This window comes from Sminthopsis crassicaudata, chromosome 3, assembly GCF_048593235.1.
Source record: "Sminthopsis crassicaudata isolate SCR6 chromosome 3, ASM4859323v1, whole genome shotgun sequence".
In the NCBI taxonomy this organism is placed as follows: Eukaryota; Metazoa; Chordata; class Mammalia; order Dasyuromorphia; family Dasyuridae; genus Sminthopsis; species Sminthopsis crassicaudata.
In genome coordinates, this window is record NC_133619.1 from 644,217,744 (window position 1) to 644,237,161 (window position 19,418).

The window sequence follows — 19,418 nt, forward strand, 5'->3', positions numbered from 1 at the left end:
CTGCCCAAAGGTGACAATCCTGGCAGGATTCAGAGCCAGAACAGAAACCAAAGTCCCCCAAAGACCAGTGGAATATAGAGAAACACATCTTATATTTTCTGATGGAATAAAATTGAGAAATGTCTTATTAGGAAATAGTACGGCCTGTGGAATCAGGAAAGTTATGGCTTCTATCAGAGAGAGATGAGGATTTTTGGTGGTGAAATCAGACAGTGCTATGCCAAGAAAATGGCATGAAGTGTTTGTGTGAAGCCAGCAAGTATTATGTGCTGTAAAGTTAAAACATTTCCATGATCACTGAGGACGAAAAAAGATACTGTGAATTTTGCAAAGGCCAGAAATTAAGTCTAATCCAGATGAAAACACTATCCTCCCCCCCACAAGAGTATTTTATTTTTCTAAACAAAATATATTTAGTTTTATTATAGTATATAATATATTAGTATATAAAGGAAATAGTTTTCAACATTCAGTTTTGTAAGATTTTTTCTTCCAAATTTCAGACTCACAGGCTTCTTAATGGATCTGGCCCAGTGATTAACAATTTACAAAAGCAAACTAAAGCAGAGAGAAGAGATTTATGCAAAGGTCACATCCTCTACAAGAACACTTGGAAGCACAGCCATGCATGGGCCTCCCACCTACAGTGTACACAGCTGGTGTGGACTCAGCTGCTGACATGTTGTCTTCCATGTTAGAGTGGAAACTTCTTGAGGGAAGGAACTGATTTTTCTTTCTTTGCATCTCCTCTATATTCCCACAGAGCCTCTTCCCTTTCTAAATGCCTGTTGCTTTGACCTAAGCAATGATAAAGGGAGAGAAAGGCTTGTGATGAGATGACTCTAATGGAGTTATTCTAGAAGTACCTAATTGCAGCTTTGGGGGCATGGAAGGGTTTCAGGAGATAAAGAAAATAAAATGGAATAATAGAAAACCGACCAGGAAGTAAAGAAATGCTGGACAGCTCCTGAACCATGGGGAGCAGTTATTATGTAGGTGTGCTTTATATTGAACCTGCTCTTATGTTCCACTGGTTAGGTGACTCTTTATTTCTTCTCTTATTTCATGTTTAAGGTTAAAATAAACTACAATAGGGGCCACTAGATGGCAAAGTGCCCTGGCTGGGAAGTCAGGAGAACCTGAGTTCTGAGTTCCAATGTGACCTCACACAATTAATACTTCCTAGGTGTGTGAACCTGGGCAAAGTCACTTAACCCAATTGCCTGAGGGAAAAAAAATTAAAATATAACAATAGCCACAAAAATGGCAAAGAGAAGGGATTCAGAGAGATTTGGGAAGGTCTGTGTGGTCTGAGGCAGCAGGAGCTGAGCAGCAGCAGGAGGACAATTTCTGCTCTGCTCCCAGCCAGGGAAAGGACAAAAGCTGGGGAAGGGCTCTGCTCCACACAATACTCAGGGTCAAAGATTTCCAGAACAGTGAGTGGCTACAGAAGGGACCTTGGCCACAGGACACAGAGAGGCTAAAAGGGGGGTGTGTGTGTGTGTGTGTGTGTGTGTGTGTGTGTGTGTGTCTAGTGAGGAGAAGGTGCTGGACCAATGCAAAGACATAGTATCTATAACACAGAAACAAATGAGTGAAAGGGTCATGCTTGTCAGGGACCTATATTGAGGGGAAATTTAAACAAACTTGGGGGCAGCGACTGGGGGAAGGGACATTAGTGCTCAAGATGCCAAAGGGACAATGAATCAGTCTAAAACATAGGAGAGGGGAGGGCAGTGTTGTTATTACTGCATTCACTTACCTGCCTATTTTTGTAAAGGACCCACAGATAAGAGAGATGGCCAGCCTCACAGACCATCCTCCAGATCTGTAAAAATGGCCTCTTGGGCTGATGTTGCCACATCTGTGGGCAGAATACACTCACCTGGGGTGGAGGTCTGCGGATCTCAGGGGCCATTCCCTCTGGCTCCAGGCTCCCTGCTTAGGTCAGGCCTTAGTCCTCTGCAGGTTGGTGGATGATTATCAGATGTCTTTCCCTTCTTTTCCTGGACAGGGGGCTAGCCTACAGGAAATTACAGAGAGTGAGGACCCAGGGGAGTTACTAAGCCCTTGGCCCTGCCCTTACAAAAGAGACCCCAACCAATAGGGGGAGGGAGGCTGAAAGGAGGAGCAGGTTAAAAAATGAAACTGGTGGGGTCAAGAGAGAAAAGGCAGGATATTGCTTGAAGTCCCTGCAGTTTCCTAGGAAATAACTTTTAATTAAGAGAGGAGTGACAGAACCTACAAAACAATGGGGAGAAACAATTTTCTCCCCAACCTCAGTGGCAAATTGGCTGAGAATGTATACAGCCAGTTCCAGAGCCCTTGGCACAACTGGCAAGGAGCCAGCCCCTGAGCCTCTGTCTTTGAAGAAGGAAGCCAGTGACCAAGCAATTGACCCCAGAGCAAAAAGCTTGGGACAGTGTCCTCTGCTCAACCTTAAAAACCACAGTTTAGCCTGGAAAATGAGAAAAAAAAAAAACAGGACAAAATTTAAAACAAAAAAACAAACAAACAAACAAAAAAAACTCTGAAATAGAAAATTGTTATGGTTGAAGGGAAGGTTAACAACATGGAAGACAAGATCAAAATGCCTCCAATACGAAATCTCAAAGAGAAATATGGATTGGTCACAGCTCCAAAAAGTCCTCCTGGAGGAGCTCCAAAAGGAATTTCAAAGTCAAATAAGAGAAGTAGAATAAAAATTAGGAAGTCAGATTAGAATGAGAGAATCATGAAAAAAAAAAAAAGTCACCACTTTGGTTTAAGGAAAGCACAAAAATCCATTAAAGAGAATAACTCCTTTACAAGAATTGGCTCCATGAAAAAGAAGATACACTGAAGAAAATAATTCCTTAAATATTTAGAAGCTAATATAAATGAAATAAACATGGGAAGAATCCACTGATCACCTCCTGAAAGAGATCCCCAAATGAAAACTCCTAGTGTGTGGAATAGAGAAAGTGAAGAACTTACAGGAATGTATGAATTCTTTTTCTGTATTTTATTTTCATTATTTCGGGGTTCCCCTATGACATGTATCATATGTGCAGGCTCATATTTACTTGAGCCTTGGCCATCTATACCCATATTTACTTAACCTGAGCATTTATCAAGGTTTGACATTTATTGATATTTAGTCTATTAGCTTGACCTCTGCTTGATTAAGTGTGAAGGCCTGATTTTTTTGTTTCTTAGAAAACTGGAGATTTCAGGAAACAGAAACCTTCCATTCCAATCTCTCCAGATAACAACAACCCATCCCTCCCCTTCTCAATGCTCTCTTCCTAGAGATGTAATCCCTTGTATAAAAGCTGTGTATCTTTGCTACTTCTTTAGCCCTCCTACCAAGAGCTTTCTCTTTTTATCTCCTGATGGGATGGCTCATCAGCAGGAGGTTTTCAACAAACACCTTTTCAGCCTTTCACTGAATGATCTCTAAGTAGTATTTTGGGTAAGGGTATTCTACATCCCTCACACTAGGAACAGTATAGCCAAATTGCAGAAGGTCAAGAATAAAATTTGGAAGGAGCCAGAAGCAACTCATATATTTTTCAGGCACAGTCAGGATTCCAACATGACATTCCAGAAGGCAAAGAAGCATGAATTGCCGTCTCAAAATAACTACCCAAATTAACTGAACATCATCTTTCACAAAGGAAAAAATTCAATGAAAAAGGCAATTTTCAAACATTTTTCATGAAAAGGCCTGAGAATCCTACTGTATGTTGTTTACAGGAAACACACCTGAAACAGGATGAGACATTCAAACTAAAAGTAAAAGGGTGGAGCAGAATCTATTATGCTTCAGGCAAAACCAAAAAAGCAGGAGTAGCCATCCTCAGCTCAGATCAAGCAAAAACAAAAATTGATCTAATTAAAAGAGATAAGGAAGGGCATTATATCCTGCTAAAGGGAAGCATCAGTAGTGAAGCAGTATCAATATTAAACATGTATGCACCAAGTGGTGCAGCATCTAAATTCTTAAAAGAGAAATTAAGAGAGCTGCAAGAGGAAATAGATAGCAAAACTATAATAGCAGGAGATCTCAACCTTGCACTCTCAGAATTAGATAAATCAAACCACAATATAAATAAGAAAGAAGTCAAAGAGGTAAATAGAATACTAGAAAAGTTTGATATGATAGATCTTTGGCGAAAGCTAAATGGAGACAGAAAGGAATATACTTTCTTCTCAGCAGTTCATGGAACCTATACAAAAATTGATCATATACTAGGGCATAAAAACCTCAAAATCAAATGCAGTAAGGCAGAAATAGTAAATGCATCCTTTTCAGACCATAATGCAATCAAAATAACATTTAATAAAAAGCCAGGGGAAAATAGACCAAAAAATAATTGGAAACTAAATAATCTTATACTAAAGAATGATTGGGGAAAACAGCAAATCATAGACATAATTAATAACTTCACCCAAGAAAATGACAATAATGAGACATCATACCAAAATGTGTGGGATACAGCCAAAGCAGTAATTAGGGGAAGTTTTATATCTCTACAGGCCTACTTGCATAAAATAGAGAAAGAGAGGGCCAACGAATTGGGTTTACAACTAAAATTGCTAGAACAGGAACAAATTAAAAACCCCCACACAAACACAAAACTTGAAATTCAAAAAATAAAAGGTGAGATTAATAAAATGGAAAGTAAAAAAACTATTGAATTAATTAATAAAACTAAGAGTTGGTTTTATGAAAAAACCAACAAAATAGACAAACCCTTAGTAAACCTGATTAAAAAAAGGAAAGAGAAAAAGCAAATTGATAGTCTTGAAAATGAAAAGGGTGAACTCACCACTAATGAAGAGGAAATTAGAACAATACTTAGGAGCTACTTTGCTCAACTTTATGCCGATAAATTCGATAACTTAAATGAAATGGAAGAATACCTTCAAAAATATAGCTTGCCCAGATTAACAGAGGAAGAAGTAACTAGTCTAAATAGTCCCATCTCAGAAAAAGAAATAGACCAAGCTATTAACCAACTTCAAAAGAAAAAGTCCCCAGGACCAGATGGATTTACAGGTGAATTCTACCAAACATTTAAAGAACAACTAACTCCAATGCTATGTAAACTATTTGAAAAAATAGGGATTGAAGGAGTCCTACCAAATTCCTTCTATGACACAGACATGGTACTGATACCTAAACCAGGTAGATCGAAAACTGAGAAAGAAAACTATAGACCAATTTCTTTAATGAATATTGATGCTAAAATCTTAAATAAGATATTAGCAAATAGACTTCAGAAAATCATCCCCAGGATAATACATTATGACCAAGTGGGATTTATACCAGGAATGCAGGGCTGGTTTAATATTAGGAAAACTATTAGTATAATTGACCATATTAATAATCAAATTAACAAAAACCATATGATCATCTCAATAGATGCAGAAAAGGCATTTGATAAAATCCAACATCCATTCCTACTAAAAACGCTTGAGAGTATAGGAATAAATGGACTATTCCTTAGAATAATAAGGAGCATATATTTAAAACCTTCAGTAAACATTATATGTAACGGTGATAAACTAGAACCTATCCCTGTAAGATCAGGAGTGAAACAAGGTTGCCCACCATCAGCATTACTATTCAATATAGTACTAGAAACTCTAGCCTTGGCAATAAGAGCCGAGAAAGAGATCCGAGGAATTAGAGTAGGAAATGAAGAAATCAAGTTGTCACTTTTCGCAGATGACATGATGGTATACTTAGAGAACCCCAAAGACTCTGCTAAAAAGCTATTAGAAATAATTCAGAATTTTAGCAAAGTCACAGGATACAAAATAAATCCACATAAATCCTCAGGATTTTTATACATTACCAACACAATCCAACAGCAAGAGATACAAAGAGAAATTCCATTCAAAATAACAGTCGATAGTATCAAATATTTGGGAATATATCTACCAAAGGAGAGTCAGGAATTATATGAGCAAAATTACAAAACACTTGCCACAAAAATAAAGTCAGATTTAAATAATTGGAAAGACATTCAATGTTCTTGGATAGGCCGAGCGAATATAATAAAGATGACAATACTCCCCAAACTGATCTATTTATTTAGTGCTATACCAATCAGACTCCCAAGAAACTATTTTAATGACCTAGAAAAAATAACAACAAAATTCATATGGAAGAATAAAAGGTCAAGAATTGCAAGGGAACTAATGAAAAAAAAGTCAGAGGAAGGTGGTCTAAGTGTACCTGATTTAAAGCTATATTATAAAGCAACAGTCACCAAAACCATTTGGTATTGGCTAAGAAATAGACTAGTTGATCAGTGGCATAGGTTAGGTTCACAGGGCAAGATAGTGAATAAAAATAGCAATCTAATCTTTGACAAACCCAAAGATCCCAAATTTTGGGATAAGAATTCATTATTTGACAAAAACTGCTGGGAAAACTGGAAATTAGTATGGCAGAAACTAGGCATGGACCCACATTTAACACCACATACTAAGATTAGATCAAAATGAGTCCAAGATTTAGGCATAAAGAACGAAATCATAAATAAATTGGAGGAACATGGGATGGTTTACCTCTCAGACTTGTGGAGGAGGAAGGAGTTTGTGTCCAAGGGAGAACTAGAGACCATTATTGATCACAAAATAGAACATTTTGATTACACCAAATTAAAAAGTTTCTGCACAAACAAAACTAATGCAAACAAGATTAGAAGGGAAGTAACAAATTGGGAAAACATTTTTACAGTTAAAGGTTCTGATAAAGGCCTCATCTCCAAAATATACAGAGAATTGACTTTAATTTATAAGAAATCAAGCCATTCTCCAATTGATAAATGGTCAAAGGATATGAACAGACAATTTTCAGATGATGAAATTAAAACTATTTCCACTCATATGAAAGAGTGTTCCAAATCACTATTGATCAGAGAAATGCAAATTAAGACAACTCTGAGGTATCATTACACACCTGTCAGATTGGCTAAGATGACAGGAACAAATAACGATGAATGTTGGAGGGGCTGTGGGAAAACTGGGACACTGATGCATTGTTGGTGGAGTTGTGAAAGAATCCAACCATTCTGGAGAGCAATCTGGAATTATGCCCAAAAAGTTATCAAAATGTGCATACCCTTTGACCCAGCCATACTACTACTGGGCTTATACCCCAAGGAACTACTAGAGAAGGGAAAGGGTCCTGTATGTGCCAAAATGTTTGTGGCAGCCCTTTTCATAGTGGCTAGAAGCTGGAAGATGAATGGATGTCCATCAATTGGAGAATGGTTGGGTAAACTATGGTATATGAATGTTATGGAATATTATTGTTCTGTAAGAAATGACCAGCAGGAGAAATACAGAGAGGCTTGGAGAGACTTACATCAACTGATGCTGAGTGAAACGAGCAGAACCAGAAGATCATTATACACTTCAACAATGATACTGTACGAGGATGTATGCTGATGGAAGTGGATTTCTTCAACATAGAGAAGAGCTAATCCAATTCCAATTGATTAATGATGGACAGAACCAGCTACATCCAGAAAAGGAACACTGGGAAATGAATGTAAACTGTTATTTTTACCTTCTGAATCCAATTCTTCCTGTGCAACAAAAAATTCGGTTCTACACACATATATTGTATCTAGAATATACTGTAATATATTTAACATATATAAGAATGCTTGCCATCTGGGGGAGGGGGTTGGGGGAGGAAGGGAAAAAATCTGAATAGAAGTAAGTGCAAGGGATAATGTTGTAAAAAATTACCCATGCATATGTACTGTCAAAAAATGTTATAATTATAAAATAAAAAAATTTTTAAAAATAAATAAATAAATAAATAATTAAATTAAAAAAAAAAGAAAAAGAAAAGGCCTGAGAAGAACAGAGAATTTAAGTTTTCCAATAAAAGAGTTAAGAGTAGCATAAAATGGGGCAGCTAGGTGGTGCAGTACCCTTGAATTCAGGAGGAGCCTGAATTCAGGAGTTCAAATCAGGTCTCAGACACTTAACACTTCCTAGCTGTGTGATCCTGGGCAAGTCACTTAACCCCAGCCTCAGGGGGGAAAAAAAAGAATAGCATAAAAAAGGAAAGAGGAAAAAAAAAGAAATAACTAAGTCCCTACCTGAGATAATACTTGTAACTCTAGTTAAGAATTGTAAAGTTCTGTGGTCTCCAGAAACTGCACTTAGTTAGCACTTAGTAAGAACCTAACAAAGAACTGAATTTCTACAGGCTTGTTGTTTGCCCTTCCTTCTCTAAGAGGACCCCAATACTGGGAAGGGAAAGCCAAGATTGGGAAGTCAGATAATTGAACTGGGACAGGGGAGGAGACCATGGTGAGGTGCAAAGTCCCCAGCCTCACCTCCTCCTCCAGAGCCCCCTGGCTCCAGTGGCCAGTATATATAGCTCAGGATGACTGCAGATGGCCCAGAAAGCAGGGGACACCTTGACCTTAAGCTAAACTATCAGTCTGAATGAAGGAGGCAACGCCCACAGAGGGATTAAAGCCTGGAAATGACCTCTTTTACCCAGTCAAAAACAACAAAAGTGGGAAGGAAAAGTCCCCAGGGCTATTGGCCACAGGGGCAGGCAGGCGTTTGCATAGATAGAAGGGACCAGGAATGAGATGACTGAGATGGAATGGAATAAAATGGAGGATGGGCTCACCTTCAATTACTCCTACTCCTCTGACTCCCTTCCTCTCCCCCACCCACCTACAGTCCTAGCAGGATTTGGGGCCCAGATGGGATGAGAGTGTTTAGAAACTCAATGTCCCTGGAGTCAGAAATCTCCCTGCCAGTGATACTTGGTGCTCCCAGCATCCCTTCTCCCCATTAGACGTATAGTCTAGACAATAAACTAACTGAGGGATCCAGTAAGGAGGTAAAGGCTCTGAGATGGAGCCCCCAGAGAAAGACAAGAGGAAGCCTAAGGCTAAGAGCCAATCTAGTCTGGGACTCAGCTCCCAGGACCTGAAGTGAGGGAGGCGGCAGGGAGCTGGGAAGCCTGGGTAAAAAAGAATAAATTTAAGTGTCCAGAAGTGATTTAGGCGGGTAGCTGAACCAGAAAAAAAACTGGATGACTGTGTCCTGAAATGTAACTGGAAGATGGGGGAAGGTTCCTAAGAAACTTGGGTAGATTTTAGGCTTAGAATCTTTAAAGGAATGTGGAGACAATGAGCCTCATGTCTGGGAAGAAGCCCAAGATCTGTGGATCCAGAGAAATGGGCCCAGGAAAATCCTTTAGTTCCTGAAACGAAGGAGGGTTCGAGGAAGCAGAAAGGCAGAGCCTGTGGAACCTCATTAGAAATCAGGTGGACAGCAGGATGAATACAGAGAGGTTTGGGGAGACTTACATGAACTGATGCTGAGTGAAAAGAGCAGAACCAGGAGATCATTCTACTCTTCAACAATACTGTATGAGGATGGATTCTGATGGAAGTGGATATCTTCAACATAGAGAAGAGCTAATCCACTTCCAGTTGATCAATGAGGGACAGAATTAGCTACATCCAGAGAAGGAACACTGGGAAATGAGTGTAAACTGTTTGCACTATTGTCTTTCTTCCAAGATTGCTTTTACCTTCTGAATCCAATCCTTCCTGTGCAACAAGAGATTCAGTTTTGCACACATATATTGTATCTAGGATATACTATAACATACTTAATATGTATGGGACTGCCTGCCATCTAGGGGAGGGGATGGAGGGAAGGAGGGGAAAATTCGGAACAGAAGGGAGTACAAGGGATAATGTTGTAAGAAATTACTTATGCATATGTACTGTCAAAAAATGTTATAATTATAAAATTAATTTTTAAAAAATTATAAATAAATTAATTAATTAATTTAAAAAAAAAAAGAAAGAAAGAAATCAGGTTTAAAGGCAGTATAATCAATTCACTAAACAGGAACTGGAGGCAGAGAGAGGGCCTGGGAGGAGTCCAGAAGGGGAGGCTGAAAATGGGACTCATGAGGAGCACTGCTCAGACCTACCTGGGACCTACCCCAGTAGAGATGTGCTGCACTAAGTAGAAAATGGCAGATCTAAGAGAATACCCAGAGATCTCATTCCCAAGCCTTCTTGCTTCCCATTCATCTATTCCAGGAAGGTCCTCTGAGTCTGAAGAGCACCAGCAGCAAATCCACTGAAAGTTGGAGGGTGGGCTCACTCCCAAAATCATCCAGAGTGATGACCTCTGAATGTTGCCTGCCTCACCTCCTCAAGCCCTGCCCATCATCACGTGGCCAGTGACCACTGGAATGGCTCTTCTCCAGCCCCAGACTCCTCCCAGGCTTCCAAACTCCACCCTAGGACTCTTATTTCGCCTGGCCACTTACCCACCAGGCTGTTCATCTAGTCTCCCATGAGCTCCTCCTCCCCCAGGCTTCCATCAACTCATGTTTTGTTGGAGGAAGGATTCAGGACTTTTATCTTGCCACTGGACTTGGCAGAGCACTGCCTCCCTTACATCCCATTCCAACACAAATCAAGACATCTCCCTTTTACCTGTGGTCCTCTTCTAGAACAAAACATCATGGACCACAGAACTTTCCTAGATTCAGAAAAATGAAAACTCTTTCTAGAAGCCTTCCCACAGTGCAACCATTATGATTTTCAGGTCATTCAATTTTATATTGTCTTTGAAATGAGTATTTTGTGTTATTGTCCTAATAAATATACTAATAATGTAGATTTCTCAGAGCTGCCTTTTCTGGCAGGACTCACAATGCAGCTTAAAATGATCAAACATTCTGATAATGTATATCCTTGTGCTGTACTGTACTTATGTACAATCAGTGAATTGACTGGAAAATACAGAAAACTTATCACAGACCTCTGTGCTTTGGAGAGGGGCTGGTCACAACCCTGGAGATTTGAAACAATCTGTTAAGGGGCCAGAACTCTGAACTTGAAACAAAGGATTCTTACAAGGGACTAAGTCAGTGGAATTGATAGGGACAATAGTTATCTCATTTAGCATGGTTCAGTATGATTGATCTGATCCTCCAAGGAGATGGTATGGACCAGAACTTGAAATAAGGCACTGAGTGGAATTGAGGAGATACTGGTTAAATCTAATTAACCATTTATGATTTAATCCTATTGTAATGCCGGAGAAACTGAGGCAAGATAGAGATTAGAGAGTTTTCTTTAATATTTTATTAATTGGAGAGTTTAATTGACTGGACAGGACTCTCGTCTCAAAGTGTCCAGTAATGAATGGGGGAAACATGAACACTTTTATACCTCTTCAGACAAAGGAGAGGAAAAAGCGGGAAAATCAGGATTGGGGGGAAGTTATAAACTTTTACTAAGGGCCAGAGTCAGGATGTTTGAATAACAGAAGTCAAGATGTCAGTGAAGTATCCGTGATAGTCTTATATTTTGGAACATCTTAGAGGGGCAGTGTCATAAATTCTTGGGGGCAGAAGGAGCTAGGAGTCAGGAAGTCTGATCTGCTCCTCATCTCCCATTGACAATTTATAACTTTAGAGCAATTGGTCCTCAGTCTTAAGGAACCAGGGGGGTTTTATGACTTAGGGGACTGAGGCAGAACAGTTAAGGAAACTGAGATAGAACAATTCATGGAAATTCAGTCAGGACAATGAGGGAAACTAGTGCAGGGAAACTGAGGTAGAACAGGTCAAGGAGATTGTGGCACAAGACTATACCAAATAATGGTTTCCTAGTGATATAATGATTGGTTTGTACTCAATGTGGAGCATATAAGCTAAAAGCCCCAGCCAGGGAGATTCAGAGATTCAGAGACAAGTGGCCAGAAGGTTGGAGGCTGTGGAGCACAAGCCAAGCCTTTGAACTCAGACAGATTCATCCCATCTCACACTACCTTGGTGCCAGGCTCTCCTCCTTCACTTCTCTGCTGAAACTAAAACTCCAGAAGGCCTCCAGAAAACTAGCCAAGCCCCAAGTGAAGGAGCTAGGACTTTGAAGGAGACAGTAAAGGATTTGGACTTTAACTTCTGGCTACTCCAGTGGTGATTACTGAACTGAAATGAAGGCTGCTCCCAGAGACCCCAAGAGAACTGAACTAGAGAACATTACACAATCCAAGAAGTGTTGTATCCTTTTCCATTGGGAAACCAATCAAACTCTGGCAGTGGTTGCATTGTAACTTACTCCCCCCCCCCCCTTCCCACTTAGGATTTGTGCATAAAATCTCTATCTTTTCTGCAACAAGTGCAGATCTCCTGCCCAGAAGTTCCAGTTTGCAAACCTTATCCTCACTGTAAAAGAGAAAACTTAAACAGGTACTTAATTTCCAAAACCTGCCTCCAGGCCAGCTCTCCACACATTCATTATATTTCTGAGGCTTCCCAAGAGGATGCATCTTATATCTAAGATATGAATTCCAACCAAAGACTTTCCCACACTTATTGAATGTATATTTTTATGCTTTATATCATAACTATTATGTGGCTATTATTTTAAAATTTTTGAACAATGCTTACTGAAAATTCCACATAGAATTTTCTTGATTGTTAAATTGGGTGTTATCATTTTATAATCATCACTTAATCTGTCTGCCTCAGTTTCTATACTTTAGAGAAGAAGGAAAATATCAAACCTAAGCTGTAAGGCTAAATCAGTCCAACAATACACACTTTTTAAAAGCCTCCTTTGTGTCAGATGCTAAATGACAGGGGTTTCCAAAAAAAGGCAAATAACAAACTCTTCTCACAACACACTCACAAAATAATGGGAGAAACAATAAGAAATAACCTGCAAACAAGCAAACAAGATAAATAGGATATCACTGAAAAGAGGGAAACACTGGAAGCAAGAGAGCTTATGGATAAAGTGAACTGTGAAAGCTCTCTCACACAATGGAGACAGTATTGTAAAAACTGATTGAAGGTCCACTATACAACAGATGCAAGTTTCTTTCTCCAGATAAAGCAGGTTGTGGTCCCTTTAAGAAACTGATTTGTGATTCAGATTACTCCAGCCCCTCCTGGCTGAGGCATTAAGTCTGCACCTTTGATTCAAAAATCTTAGTCCAAGGACCCCTTTGAATTCTAATAGGAGATCTGGACTTGTCCCATCAGAGACAACTTGGGCTCTCCCAGCCCCCATTCTGATGACCTGCTCGGGCTTCCCAACCCAACCAAGACAAGCAATATAATGAGCTTCCATCAGCTAAGGCTTTTACAGGTGGCCCTTGGCAGTGCCCTTTACAGCCAGGATCTTTCTGCCCACTAGAATACTGTTTCCAGTGAAATCTTCTCTTTACCCTGAACTATTTCCCTAACCAGACTTTAACCTTACTTCCAATCCCCATAATAAACCTCTTCAATCTAGATTTTCAGGAATGTAAATTTCTTTACAGGGAACTTCTTGAGGGGACAGAAGGAAGTTCCCCAAAACTCCCTACCCTTGAGCCAAATCCAAAGGGGTTGGGGGCTCCATTTGACTCCCTGAATCCCAAACCTGCCACTAGACCTCATTTAAATCTCTAACCACCAGTAACCCTAATTTCATTGGGTTCCCCAAATCTAAACCTCATCACAGAGATCACTGGTTTCACAAAGAGTGGGATCATATTGTAATGGCACAGTTCTTTTTTATTGTTCCTCATTCAGTTTTCCCTATTATCTTGACCCAGTCCTACCTCAGTTTCCCTAACTGTTCTGCAGAGGTTTATTATAGGTCTGTTCAACTCTGCTCAACCAACACTCCCTCCTAATCCTGATGATCCAGATAAGGAGAAAGACCTTCTACTTTAGTCATCCTCAGAATGTAGTTTGCCTCTCCCCACTCCATAATCCCAATGATCAGATATGCCCCAAGCCTCCCCTCAACCTCACAGAATCAGCTTGTCAGAGTCCTGTTCCTGCTCTCAGCACCCAGACTCCATACCCAGCCTCCTCGCTGTGCCCCCTTGAGTCTCAGCCATATGTGTGTGTGTGTGTGTGTGTGTATATATACATATATATATATATATATATGTCATTGAGAACTCACATTATTTGCTGGATTCTTGGAGATGATGATCTCATCGAGTCCTAGGACCAAACCATGGATCCATTTGGTCCCAGTAAATCTCTCCCTTTTAAATAAATTATTAAATACTCTCTAATCTCTATCTTGCCTCAGTTTCTCCAGCATTACAGTATTATCCTTTTGTGGGACTAAGGTCTACCTTGGCATTAAAAGTACCATATAAGGTAATTTAATATCCTAAAGATGTGATTGGGTTAGCAGTTTTTCATCATTTACAACTTGAAATGTGAAGTTATTTCCGCTGTCCAATCAGGGCCAAGGTCCAATCTATAAGGAGTGTTACCTCAGACCCTTATGTAATCATTGTCTGCTGTCTCTTACCTCTCTTCACTGCCAGACCACCCTATCTGGTGGGGAGATGGTCAACTCTCCCAAGATCTGGCCAATTAAAACTCCTTTGTTTTCTACCTTAAGATGCCTCTGATTTATTGCTGTCGGTGGTCCCACTCAACAGGTTTCCTGTAGAAAGAAAGCTTTCAGTTGGAAAATGAAGGTAACTGGTAGGCACAAATAAGGGAGACCACATTGCCAGAGAATAGCCAGAGATATTTCTTGAAGGGGAGAGATAGGGTATCATCTTCCTGGAATGCAAGGAAGCCATTGTCATGAGTTCCCAAAGAACTAAGGTGTGAGAATCCTGCCCATCATCATCAAGACATAGAAAGGGTTCACATTTGCAGGTTGGTAGAAAATCCCTAATGTTTACTCAGTCCAGGAAAATTGGATCTTCAGGAAAATCACCTTGTTGGCTAAATGAGGGATGCATTGGAGTCAGACACCATGGAGCCAGGCCAGCCCACAAGCAGGCTGCTACAGTACTCCAAGGGTGAGCTGACAAGGAGCTAGAGCAGAAGGTTGAAACATCAGTGTAGAGAAGATGGATGGCAGAGATGTTGCAGTGTTGGCATGATTCAAGTGGGGGCAAGAAATAGGATTCATGGATTCAGGCTACTTTAGAAATAAAACAAGATCTGGGTTAATTTTTCAGAAGATAGTGAGCCTAAAACATAAGCCATTCCTGTCCCAAAGAATAACAGCAAGGGCATACAACAAGGACAATAGACTTCCTGCAAGAACATAAAAAGGAATTCAAAAGCCAAATAAGAGATCAAGAAAATGTTGGGGGCAAAAGTTATCAAGTTGTGCATGCCCTTTGATCCAGCAGTGCTACTACTGGGTTTTTATCCCAAAGAAATACAAAGAAGTTAAAGGGACCTGTATGTGCCAAAATGTTTGTGGCAGCTCTTTTCATAGTGGCTAGAAACTGGAAGATGAATGGATGTCCATCCATTGGAGAATGGTTGGGTAAATTATGGTATATGAAGGTTATGGAATATTATTGTTCTGTAAGAAATGACCAGAGGCTTGGAGAGACTTACATGATCTGACGCTGAGTGAAAAGAGCAGAACCAGGAGATCACTATACACTACAACAACGACATTGTATGAAGATATATTCTAATTGAAGTCAATATCTTCAACATAGAGAAGATCCAATTCAGTTCCACTTGATCAATGATGGACAGAAATAGCTACACCCAAAGAAGGAACACTGGGAAAGGAGTGTAAAATGTTTGCACTATTGTTTTCTACCCAAGTTACTTATAACTTCGGAATCCAAATCTTACCATGCAACAAGAAATTTGGTTTTACACACATATACTGTATCTAGGATATACTGTAACACATTTATTATATATGGGATTGCCTGTCATCTAGGGGAGGGAGTAGAGGGAGGGAGGGGAAAATTTGGAAAAGTGAATACAAGGGATAATGTTAAAAAAAATTACCCATGCATCTGTACTGTCCAAAAAAATTATAATTATAAAATTAATAAATTATATTAAAAAATTAAAATAAAGAAAGAAAGAAAATGTTGGGGGCAAGGGAAAGAAAATGAAAGCAATGCAAGAAATTATGAAAAGAAAGGTAATTTGAAAGAGGTTCAATAAGTCCTTAAAAAATAGAACTGAACCAGAGAATTGAGTGACATGATACACCAAAAAATAATTAAACTAGAAAAAAATAGAAGAGAATCTGAAACATCTCATTAGAAAAACTAGAGAACGGGGCAGCTAGGTGACACAGTGGATAGAGCACCAGCCCTGAATTCAGGAGGACCCGAGTTCAAATGTGGTCTCAGACACTTAACACTTCCTAGCTGTGTGACCCTGGGCAAGTCACTTAACCCCAGCCTCAGAGAAAAAAAAAAAATTAGAGAACAGAACAGAGAAAACATGACAATTATTAGACTACCTAAAAGTGATTATTTAAAAAAGATTCTGGATACAATATTACAAGAAATTATGAAGGAAAATTGCCCTGAATTCTAGAAGAGGATAGAAGTGGAAAGAGATAAAAAATGTACATTTCTAATCAGGATCCAGGAACAAGGCTGCACTCCTGGCCCCTTATGGGCAAGGTCTGAAACAGGGAAAATGAGAATCAATGATGAATCCTGGGACAGTAACCTCCAAAGTTAGAGAAGTATTTGGGGTGTGAAAAAGAGGGTCGGCAAGGGAAGGGAAGATTAGAGGGGAGGCTGGGGAGGGAGAGCTTGTTCAATAGCACAGTCTGGTAGAGCAGCACCTTCCAGGTGCTGCCCAAGGTCAGATCATCCCTCCATTAGCAAAGACAAAGGAAACTAGCCAAACCTCTGAGGGGGAGGGGAAGGGGTGGGGGTAGATATTCTGGGAGGTGGTTGGACCTACCTGGGACCTGCACCTCTACAGAGCTGGCTTGCAGGAGGCAGAGAGATCTCCAGTCCGGAAGTTCCAGTTTCCAGCCAGCTCATTCTAGATAATTTCTCGTGGACACAATAGTTACCAACTTAGCCAGCCTCCGAGACTTCCCAAAAAGAGTGTCTCCTCCTACCACAACCAAGACTAGGATGACTGACACTGAACTGCTTCCTGTCCCAACCCCGCCCTCCATCACAAGAAATGTCTTGACCAATGGAGAGGCCCCACTTTTATCCCGGACTCCTCCCAGGCTTCCAAACTCCACCTCAAGGGCTCTTATAACACCTGGATCACCACCCACCCCACTGTTCAGCTCTGAGATCTCCTCCTCCCCCCCAGACTGCCACCTTTTCCCTCTCTCCTTCATAGCTCTGGGGCTCTCTCCTTTTGCACCTGAGCAGAAAGGGTGCTTAGATAAAACCTGAGCAGCAGCCAAACAGAAAGCAGTGGGTCCTATATTTGAGGTGGGACCTTGGGAAAATTGAAAATTCTATTTAAATTCAATTGTTAATCCAGATTGGATTGGATTTTCTCCTAATCTAAACTAGAATGAGGGCTCCCTTGTCTCCCATCTCAGTATTATTAATGTTAGAGCCTCTACATGTAGATCACTAAAACTTTGACATTGAGGTCATATGATTAGGAGCTGTAGGAAAAAACATTCAGCATAAATGGATCAGAATGACTCCATGCTACTCGAAATGCAGTAGATCCAGAGGTTCAAATGGTCAGAAGGATCATGTGGTTTTTCCATGGAGGAGAATTCAGGAATGCATTAATGTTATTTCACTGGCAATTTTTCTTCTTGTTTTGAATCTAAAAGGTAGAGGGCAGGAGCGCTGAAAAGCTGTACTGTTATGGGCCAGAACTCTGAACTGGAAACAAGATGTTAAGTCAGTAGAACTGAAAAAGACAGTGGTAGTTCAGTACAAGTGCTTAGTGCTTAATACGGTTCTGCAAGATTCACACCTATAACAGCATATAAGCTCAGACAAACTCAGCCAGAATCAGAACTAGGGAAGACAGAGACCAGGATGGTCCTCCTGCCTCCCCCACAGAAACCAAGACACATTGTGGAGGACCTCAAGAAAGCTGGTCTGGGCCCCAGGTAAAGAGATAATCAAGCACATGGATTTGAACCACTGGCTACTCTTGTGGTGATTACTGAATGGAAAAAAAGGCTGGTCCAGAACAAAAAGAGAACATGAACTTGAATCTAGGTCAGCATGGAATTTATAGTTAAGTACATACTCAGTGTGAGATAATGGTTCTCTAAGCACCTGCTTAATGTGATGTAATGACATAATCAATCCAGTGAGCATAGATTTAGGGGAATAGACTTAGGGGAATATTCTACAATCCTGCATGCTCAGTGGGTTTGCCCAAACTCAGTATGATGCAGTGATGTAATCTTACTGGGCTATTTAAGGGATTCTCAGAGAAAGAAGGCTCTGTCTCAGCAGCAGCTCTCAGCCACAGACACAGTGAAGACCTCAGGCTCCAGACTCCATCTGTGAGCAGCCCGGTGGCCCTCCTGCCTCCTTCGGTCCTCCACCAAAACCAAGGATTCAGGCTGGTCTGGAGATCCTCCACAGAGCTAGTCCTGACACTACATTGTAATCACCCTATTGTGGGGGTTCTAGAAAGTAGGATACAACAGTAAAACGTTGTTCATATTATGTTGTGCTTCTAATTTTTTTTTTACTTTTTAAAAATTAATTTCATAATTATAACTTCTTTTTTTGACAGTACATATGCATGGGTATTTTTTTTACATTATCCCTTGCACTCACTTCTGTTCCAAATTTTCCCCTCCTCCCTTACATGGCAGGCAGTCCCATACATGTTAAATAAGTTATAGTATATCCTACATAAAACATATGTGTGCAGAACCAAATTTCTTGTTGCACAGGGAGAATTGGATTCAGAAGGTAAAAATAACCTGGGAAGCAAAACAAAAATGTAAACAGTTCACACTCATTTCCCAGTGTTCCTTCTCTAGATGTAGCTGATTCTGTCTATCATTGATCAACTGGAACTGAATTACGTCTTCTCTTTGTCAAAGATTTCCACTTCCATCAGAATGCATCCTCATACAGTATCATTGTTGAAGTGTAAAATGATCTCCTGGTTCTGCTCATTTCACTCAGCATCAGTTCATGTAAATCTCTCTAAGCCTCTCTATATTCCTCCTGCTGGTCATTTCTTACAGAACAATAATATTCCATAACCTTCATATACCATAATTTACCCAACCATTCTCCAATTGATGGACATCCATTCATCTTCCAGTTTCTAGCCACTACAAAAAGAGCCGCCACCAACATTTTGGCACATACAGCTCCCTTTCCCTTCTTTAGTAATTCTTTGGGATATAAGCCCAGTAGTATGTGTGATGAGGGGGGGTGGCCCCTTTAAGATTCCTTTCTGATCCCCAACCCCCATTCCCTTTAACATTCTTTTATGATCCCCAACCCCCATGGCTGAACTTTGATTTACAAGTCCTGGTCAAAAGCACCCTTTTGAATTCCAAAGGGAGATATCTGGATCTGAGCCAACTTGGGCTGTCTCAGCCCCACTCTAATGATCTGCTCAGGTTTCCCCAACACCCACACACAGCTTCCTCCTTATCTCAAAACCCATTGAATTCTATTCACTTCTA

General features: G+C 40.2%; 1 protein-coding gene across 1 annotated transcript in view; it reads right to left on the reverse strand.

The window, feature by feature from the left end:
* The window catches only part of LOC141564945 (uncharacterized), a 37,092-nt gene extending 20,218 nt beyond the window's left edge, over positions 1-16,874 (reverse strand). The window contains exons 1-2 of the mRNA XM_074307812.1: positions 16,727-16,874; positions 1,886-2,023 (exon numbers count right to left, since the gene is read on the reverse strand). Of these exons, the coding sequence (XP_074163913.1) occupies positions 1,886-1,918 (33 nt within the window). The 5' untranslated portion in view covers positions 1,919-2,023; positions 16,727-16,874. The remainder of the gene's footprint in view (positions 1-1,885; positions 2,024-16,726) is intronic.
* Between the last annotated feature and the right edge of the window lie 2,544 nt (positions 16,875-19,418).